Consider the following 9129-nt stretch of genomic DNA (forward strand, 5'->3'; position numbering starts at 1 on the left):
GGTAAAGGAAGTCCTGAAATATAGAGACTCAAGTGATCCTAGATCCAATGCAAGAAGCATCTAGGTGAGAACAGCTGGTAGTGTAGTGGTTATTGCTGCTGCTGCTGCTGCCTTTGGACTCCTGCGTTGCAGTTTTGAGTCCCAGGTATAATACCCTTAAACAAGATGCATACCCTAAATTGCTCCAGTGAAATTACTCAGCTGTATAAATGGGCAAATAATTGTACAGTAATTTGCTTTGGAGAAAAAAATTCAGCTAAATGAATATATGTAAATATTGATGACTGAGGTGTTTAAATTTTTCCCACTTGAAAAACTCAGATTTGATTAGCATGACAACTGCAGGGAATTCATGAATGTTCAGACACCCTTACTGAAGTTATTAGAAAGTGCTACATGATCACATCTGTGCTATACTGGAACCTTTGGACTCTGAGCCCTCACTCTGTGTATGTGGACATATTTAAAACGTCTCAGTGTAGCCAAGGGGGTGCAGTGGATTTGACTGGGTCCTGTTCTCTGGTGGGTCTGGGGTTTGAGTCCTGCTTGGGGTGCCTTGTGATGGACTGGCATCCTCCCGGGTGTATCCCCTCCCCCTCCAGCCGTACACCCTGTGTTGCCGGGTTAGGCTCCGGTTTGCCGCAACCCCACTTGGGTTCAGTAGCCAACTATTGCTGTAACCATGTTCTAGCAATAAAACTATTTTAAAATAAGTATGAAAGAAACAAAATCTGTAAGTACTGAAATAACATGGTGAAGTGGTTTGCTCCAAAACGGCAAGACCAACCAGGACGCACTTCAGGCAGATCATGGAGAATAACTAAAGAAGAACTGCCCTCCTTGGTGGCGTTTCCCTTTGACGTTGCGCAGCTAATAGGCTAATGTGCCACAGAAAAAAAAGGGGAGAAGCTCCATGAAGAGAATTAAAAAGAACCGAAACCGACAAGGGGAAGTGGGAAAATGACGGGACGTGTCTCCTCCTAGTAACTACACAGAAGTCTCTTGCATAGGTTAAAGAAAAAGAAATTACCCGACAGGGAAGTCTGCATTGTTGTTCCAAAAGAGCGGAAATTTCCGTTTCTGCGCATTCCTGCGAGCGTTCTTATGCGCACTTGCGCAACAGCTGTGCAGATCTGGCTCTGGAATTTCGTCTCCGAACATGTTGCCCCCTCCCAGTTTTGAGGAGAGTTATGCGCGCGCAGGAGGAGTGCGGTCTGCGGAAGGACACTGGAACTGCTTTGGAAATGGAAAAAAATGTGACTGTGCAGCAGATGTCAACCTGAACTTTGGTGTGTGTCCTCATTTTTTCCAGCATGTAATCCCAGTGTTTTAAGATGTGTCTTAATCGCATGTTTGATCTTCTTGTGGCGAGCTGAGAAACACTTCTTCCCAGCGTTCAGTGAGTTGTTCCTAAGCGCTAAGGCATCGCCGTGATTCCAGCACGTGTCCATCCACGTTGACTCAGGTAATGTGCCGCCATTTTGTTGTGGCTTCATCACCATTATAGTTCTTTTCATAAGTGTTCCACCTTCCCATAATCCTTTTTATAATGTGCCTATGTATTTTGGGGTTAATTTGCACCATGAAATCACACTGTTACACAAATTTCCCGTTGTAAGGAGGTCAAGTTGTAGTTGTTTGTCATAGGTGGGGGAAAAAGTGTGTTTCACAATGAAAAATGTCACCTAAAAGTACACACACACACACACACACATTTTCAGATCTGCTTGTCCCATACGGGGTCACGGGGAACCGGAGCCTACCCGGCAACACAGGGCGTAAGGCCGGAGGGGGAGGGGACACACCCAGGACGGGACGCCAGTCCGCCGCAAGGCACCCCAAGTGGGACTCGAACCCCAGACCCACTGGAGAGTAGGACCCGGTCCAACCCACTGCGCCACCGCACCCCCAATCACCTAAAAGTAATTGTACTGAATTATGAAAAACAATATTGGTAACAAACCATTTTTTCTTGTTGGTCTTTTAATGTCATATGTTCAGACATTTGTTCGTGATCAATAAGTGCCTGTCCAGTGCTGGGTCATGGAAACACAGAGTTTGAACAGGGTGCTCTCTGGATATCACTTCATGACATAAATAAATAAACTTCACAAGATCACTGCCTGCCTCTTTTGACACAGGCAGTCTGTTGTTACAAGTGTTACTAAAAATGTTTGAGTCTCACTTCTGTTGTAGTGCCATTGAGCAAAGTACTTAAAGACCTGAATTGCTCCAGTAAAAATTACCCTGCTGTATAAAAGGGTTAATCATTATGAAATTATACACAAATATATATAATTATACTGTTATAATTGTAATGAGCCTACCATGTCAGTTGGATCAATAACAATATTGAGTCATCTGTTTCATTTGCGATACTAGATTTACCTTAATCAATGATCGTGATTGGCTGCAACTGTCAGTATGATAGTAAGCTGGAACTATATAGTTTGTATTAGTATGGAAGAAGTGTCAGTATGTTAACAAAAAAAAAAACTGAACAAAATTGACAAATTGACATCGCTGAAGGACAGAAATTATCTTATAAAATAAGTTACTTTTGTGTTTGAGACACCATGTATGTATCTGTTCCAGAATATGTAATTCAAGCTGTTGTATAGAATTAAATAACTTGTGGAAGTACACCCATCCCTCTAGTAACTGGGTTAATTTGTTCCTTGAAATCACCCATTATTTTGTATGGGGAAAAAAGAATTGGTTTTTTGATTTGTCATCTAAAATTTGAATACCAAAAAAAATTTTTCTGTATGTGCATATTTATTTTCTAATGAATTTCACTTTATTTTCATTTCTCCCATTAAAAAATACAGAAAATGGGAAAGCCTTAAGCTTTTTTGAAATGAGGTGTGCATTGTATGGTATTTTTTTTTTTATGTGTGTTTTTGCAAATTGGATGGTCCTTTACTGGAGTTCCTGCTCACCAAATATTACTTGTGAACAAGATTCTTGGGCCAGTAAAAATTCTCCAGCTGTATAATTGGTGAATGATTGCAGGTATCTCAATGTACAGATCTAACATTGTAAGTCATCTTGTGCAAAGGCATCAGCTAAATAATGGAGACAGTCATGTGACACTTATGTTACTTGTGGTGGTTTTCACTTGTGTAGCTGTCAGACTAAACATATACAGTATATGCAGCAGTGTAGATTATCATGACTAAAATTGTGTTGTGTTGCAGAGCATCAAGGGGACAATCTGTCAGGAGAAATGAACTGGTTACGTGGCTCAAAGGGTGACAAACTGACCAAGAGCTTGGATCACAAAGATGTAAGCCTTTGCTAATAAACATGCTTCAGTGCATGGCCTGAGTTTATGGTTAATACAGTTAATGAAAAAAGATGTAAAGCTGAAAATGAAAAACTTAGTTTTGCCTTCTTAGTTTTTCCTAGTCAACTTAACAATATCAGTTTAATGTATAACCTAGAATCAAAAATTGATTTTTGTATTGCAACCCACAATCTGTGTACTGTTCGCTTTAGCAATTTATTCTTTTCCAATGGTCTGACCTGTTGGCATTTAAATTTATTGGTCAGCCCTTTTACAAAAACTGTCACATCGTTCTGTTTCTTTTTTATGTTATTGTTATGCCTTGTTATAGCAACTGAAATTTGAAACATGCTTTCAGTTTTGTTTTATGCAAAGAGAAATGAGGAAAAGAGAAAAGGCAATACCCAAAATAGCGGAGTCTCTCTAGTAAGAAGAAAAGGAAAAAAAAGATTTCCTGTGTGTGTCCTGCTGTCTGACTAATGGAGTATTGTCTGTAATCGACTTTCCTTATGAAGCTCCTTGTCTATAGCTTCTGTCTTTCTTTAGCAGAATTATACAGCCAGCTCTGACTCCTCAGCAGGTGAAAATACTTCTAGTAGGACCACTGACCCAAAACAGGTGCGTGTTTTGCCACCTGTGCATGTTTTCCTGTGTCTACGTATGTGTGTGAGTGTATAACACTGTGGAAACCTTCCAGCAAAAATGTCCAGCAGATAACCTGGTGAAACATGGAGATGTCTCCGTGGGGGATGAAAGGAATACAGACCAGGAGAGGAAGGAAATATCCAAAGACTTCGGACCAGAACAGGTGTTTATCTCTAAAAAACCTTCATCCTTTCCCAGTCTGTCTGCAGTGTTACTCAGAATTACTCTGAACAGGAGACCAGTGTGGACTCAGATCTGCTATATAGAGTATCTATGGTAATAATCTGTCAAAATAATTTGTGACTTGAATATTCTTTAACCTTTTTTCATTATTTTTGTCCCTCAAAACTACAGAAAAAAGGAAAAAAAGCCAGAAATCCATTCTTGCCACGCAGAGAACATCTGGTAATGTCCAAGTGTTTTAGCCATGAATGTGAAGTGTAATACTGTATGGACTTAGTAACATTCATAACCATTCCACACTTTCAGAGTAAACCAGGGCAGCAGGAGACAGAAAATCGACCAACATGCTCACATAGTGAGCAGGCAGTCATGTCAGAGGTACAAAGCTAGTCCTGATTTTCTTGAGACAATAGCTCTGACAGTTTTTCTGATATGTTTTCCATTAAAAAAAAAATTATGTGTCTCTTTTCTCAGAGAAATGATGAAACAGAGGTGTCACAGGTAAAAGATGAGATAAAGGAACACGAACATCAGGAGCCAGAAGAGGTAGAGATTAATCTCAAGTATACAAGTATTTGTGTACAGATTCATATCTACGGACACCCTTCGACATACACAAATAGACCATTCTTCAACACCTTATGTAAGTCAATAGTTGCGTATGTCAGGTTCCCCTTCCTCCCCCACCATTCAACATAGGCTAGCCTACCCTAGCCTTGAAATTTGTTATTGTTGTTTTCATGCTAGCTCTTCTTTTCACTTGTTTCTTTAAACGTGCAGCATCCTTCACTATCGTACTCAGTTGATACAGCTAAACCTAGTTTCCATACTATAGCCGATAATCTTTGACCACCTTCAAACTTCTTTATTATTTTCAATTTAATCTCTAAATTGATTGCTGTATGCTTGCAAGACGGTCTTATCTGTAAATAATGCGTATGATGGGATTTTATTTTTTTTAATTTTTTTTTACGGAAGTCAGATTTACATAAGTAGAGGGGTGTCTGTGCATTTGTGTCTGTCTAGAGTCCTGGTTAGCCTCTGCATAAAGATTTTAAGGTAACTAAAAATAACTTGTGTTTGTTGATTTAATTAAAAAAGGAAACTAAATATTGCACTTCGTATGTACCCTGGCATGTATTTGAATGTGCATGTTTAAATGGTCAATTCATTGTTGGAAGGTTTTTCCTAATGATCAGAGTGGCAGGCATCAGACCTGAATTCGTAACAGTAATGTTCAGAAGTGCTTTTTTTTCCTGTGCTTTTTGGATGTACTTGTTTTAATGCTAAAGACATAACTAGTAAATCCAAGTGGTTATAGAGGTGTTGAAAAGGATTTATGGATCCTTGATGGATTTTGCTCTGTGTTGCAGGACATTGATGGACTATTAGAGTGGTGGAACACTGTAGAACGTAAGTGAACGTGTCCACATTCTCTAATAAGTGTCTATAAGGTCACTGCTTGTATGTGGATATTGCACTGACTGTCTTTGCTGCTTGTTTAGATTGGGAGGACGTGCCTGTACATGCAGACTTGTCTGAGAAAGAAGAGGCTAAGTAAGGAACACTTTGATGCTTCACTTTTCATCTTAGTGTATTTTGTTTTTGTTTGTCTTAGTTTCTTATGGATTTTTATATCTCCATATGAGGGTGTGTGTGATTTACACCCCATTACCTTTCTTAGGTGTATCGCTGGGTGGCACAGCGGCACAGCAAGTAGTGCTGCTGTCTCACAATGCGTGAGTGGTGTGAGAGGACAGGGGTTCGATCCCCACTCAGTCTGTGTAGAGTTTGCATGGGTTTCCTCCGGGTGCTCTGGTTTTCTACCCCACAGTCCTAAGACATGCTGTTCAAGTTCACCCCTAGTGTGACAACTGGTAGTGTAGTGGAGTGACCCATTGTAAGTAGTGTATCTAGCAGTGTAAGTCACCTTGGTGAATAAGGTGTGTGGGTTGATAATACTACGTAGAGTTCATTGGAAGTTGCTTTGGAGAAAAGCATCTGCTAAATAAATGAATGTAATCTACCAGCACACTCTCGTTATCATCTACCTCCTCTTCTTCCACTAGGTCATTTGTAGTGACTGCAGAGAAAGTGCGAAAGGGGATTCGTGTCTTCAACAAGCTGTTCAATGAGGAAGCAGAGGGCCTTTGGCAGCATATCATGGACCTCTATGCCATTGCCGATGGCATTGACCGCGTTAACAAAAAAGCCAAGATTGCCTCCATCACAGGAGGCTCCACCAGTGCTGTGGGAGGGGTTGCCACCATCGCAGGCCTGGCTCTTGCTCCTGTCACTATGGGAACTTCTCTGATTGTTACTGCCGTGGGTCTGGGTGTGACAACAGCTGGGGGCCTCACATCTGCATCAGCTGGAATCTCCAACACCATCAGCAACTCCCTGGATCGCAAGAAGGTGGAGCAGATAGTGGAGGACTACCAGGCCAAGATATCCAACATCAGCAAGTGTCTGAAGTTCATAAAGCAGGGAATTGAGAACTTGGGCAAGTACAATGTGGTGAAGATGAAGAAACGTGGCTACAATCAGGACTTCCCTGAGCTGAACAGCATTTATGACGACAGTGCCATGGCTGGAAAGGCCATTGTCTGTAACGCAGCAGAGATCATGCGCGTTGTTCATATTTCCAGCGTAGCAGGCAGCACTGCAGCACGGGCGGTCCAGATAGCCAGCATGGCCTCAGGAGTGGTCACTGGGCTCTTTGTTGGCATGGACATTTATTTTGTGGCCAAAGACTCACATGAGCTGAGGAAAGGAGCCAAGTCTGAGTTTGCTGCTAAAATCCGAGAAGTAGCTGACCAGTTGCACAGCGGACTTGTGGAACTGAACAGTATTCGACAAGAGTTGCAGGAAGCCAGGATTTAGTGTCCAGTTGTTTCTGCTGCATCACTACACAGGTGGAATCGGTAAAGGGGAATCTTTTTTTTAAAACCACTGATGTATGTCACATTGGAACAAAATAGTACAGTAATTGTTACTCTTAAGTTAAACTCTGATTTGACTACATTCCTAAGGAGAATTTAAACAGGACCATTTAGTGGGGACATTGATCTGATCCATGTCTTTGATGAAAAGTGTTGACTGATTTGTCAAAATGAGATTTATTGGTGGCTTGGAAAAGTATGTTAGTGTACTTTCAGATGCAAAGTATGTACAGTACAATGAAGAGGCAGAAATGTGCAGTGGACTTAAGAATCTTAGCCCTTTTTCTGAACTTTCAGAACCCTATATCTAGTTGAATTACACAAAGTGTTAATTTTACATGACACTTCAGCAAAACAAGTTCTTCACTGTGTTCAGACTATCACAAGGACTGCAACAGCAATCACTGACATCAACACATGGACATCATATGACAACAAAGCAAGCCCTTCTTTGGGTAAAACTTGATGTTTTTTTGTTGCTGTATGAATTACTGTGGGGTTTTTTTTTTCTCTCCAATGTTTCCTCCTATGCTTTAGGCTGCTGAAGTTCCAGCTTTAAAATCTAATCATAAATATGTTTATAAGCTAGGAATGGTTTCTGAATCCTCTTTAGCTGTTAAAGAAAGGGTGACTTTCTTGAAAAGGTTTTCATTCTTTTTTTCTGTTTTTATAAATAGTGCTGATTTAACCAGTTTGCAGCAAATATAAGCTGACTACTTTTACATTCCTTGTGACACCTCTTGCAGTTTTTTTTTTCAAATTTTGAATAGTACATTTATCTGCCTAATAAAGTAGGCATTAGGAAAGCTAAGCTGGGGTCAGGACAAGAGGTGGTGCACATACAGACACACACACATTTTCAGAACCGCTTGTCCCATATGGGGTCGCGGGGAACCGGAGCCTACCCGGTAACACAGGGCGTAAGGGACACACCAAGGACGGGACGCCAGTCCGTCGCAAGGCACCCCAAGCGGGACTCGAACCCCAGACCCACTGGAGAGCAGGACTGTGGTCCAACCCACTGTGCCACCGCACCCCCTCCACATACAGACACTTGTTCTACAAATGGTTTTGCATCAAAAATGTATAGAACTTGTCATGAGAATAAGGCACACCAAGTTGAAATTGAATTACTTCATTGACCCCCCCCCCCAAGGAAATTGCACAATGATACCTTATCAGCATGGAGAACACTGTGGGTCCTGCAGCAGGATTGTGACCCATGTCCCCATTTCCCGCAATAGCACTGGTCCCAATCCCTGCTCATCTCTTATGTTTAGCTACGGCTGCTGATCAGTGCCCACAATCGCTGCTACTAATCAGAGGTAAAAGCTTCACAGCATTCCTGACTGTTGGAGGAAAATGTATATTGTAACGACCCGCGTTACTGTGTTTGAACGGGAGATGTGTTTTTTGTAATCAGTCTACCAGGGGGGAGAAAGAAGAGAAAGCCTGGTGGCGCTAAGCAGGCTGGAAAGGCTGGTTTGAGGCGCAGGTCCTGGAGGAAACGGGGTCCTCGGACTGATAGCGCTATTTCCCTGTGTGCCAGTGTTCTAATAAAACGTTCATCATGAATGCTGCCTGTGCATCCTTCTTCGCCCCATCCGAACCCAGAGTGCCATGTGCCACAATATCACGTGGGTTGTGTGGATGGTCTGGCAGCTCTACCAGGTAATATGGCCATTTTACAGCACAGTGGTTGTAAGTTCAAACTTACTCCTAATTTCGTGTGGAGTTTACATTTCTATTAGTTTATATATCCATTTTCTTCTACAAAATTAGCTTTAGATCACAGCAATCCCAATAAAATGAGATTAAACTGACAATGGAGGGGTCCAGCAATTTATGTCTAATAGTTTTCTGTGTGCCATTGACATTGGATATGGTTTTTATCTTCAAGAAAGGCTGCAGATTTGCTGGTTGGTTAGGACTAGAGCCTTCTGCTTGGAAGGTTACAGTTTCAATCACTCCAGTTGTAGTGGCCTTGATACATGTGTTCTCTGTTGTATAAATGTGTAAACCAGTGCTGCACATTGCACTTTATTATTGCATATTCAATACCTTGCACAT

General features: G+C 41.5%; 1 protein-coding gene across 2 annotated transcripts; it reads left to right on the forward strand.

Annotated features, from left to right (window-relative positions):
• The first annotated feature begins 1195 nt into the window (after positions 1-1195).
• apol1 (apolipoprotein L, 1) lies at positions 1196-8544 on the forward strand. Of its 2 annotated transcripts, none has more exons than XM_018758075.2 (10): positions 1196-1465; positions 3201-3289; positions 3836-3907; positions 3987-4097; positions 4289-4339; positions 4424-4495; positions 4592-4663; positions 5491-5530; positions 5623-5674; positions 6187-8544. In XM_018758075.2, exons 2-10 carry the CDS (start codon positions 3230-3232, stop codon positions 6998-7000), a joined length of 1344 nt encoding a protein of 447 aa, XP_018613591.1. In that variant the 5' UTR covers positions 1196-1465; positions 3201-3229; the 3' UTR covers positions 7001-8544. The 2 variants fall into 2 exon arrangements, with proteins under 2 accessions (XP_018613591.1, XP_018613592.1); XM_018758076.2 differs by having other exon boundaries at positions 3839-3907.
• The last annotated feature ends 585 nt before the right edge of the window (positions 8545-9129 follow it).

This window comes from Scleropages formosus, chromosome 1, assembly GCF_900964775.1.
Source record: "Scleropages formosus chromosome 1, fSclFor1.1, whole genome shotgun sequence".
NCBI lineage: Eukaryota > Metazoa > Chordata > Actinopteri > Osteoglossiformes > Osteoglossidae > Scleropages > Scleropages formosus.

Bases quoted from the DNA above. Each gene is read 5' to 3' on its own strand.
- apol1 (XM_018758075.2), top strand. From the start codon at position 3,230: ATGAACTGGTTACGTGGCTCAAAGGGTGACAAACTGACCAAGAGCTTG. The intron at 4,098-4,288 runs GTGTTTATCTCT...TCAAAACTACAG, and splicing joins AAGACTTCGGACCAGAACAG to AAAAAAGGAAAAAAAGCCAG. The intron at 4,664-5,490 runs GTAGAGATTAAT...TCTGTGTTGCAG, and splicing joins AACATCAGGAGCCAGAAGAG to GACATTGATGGACTATTAGA.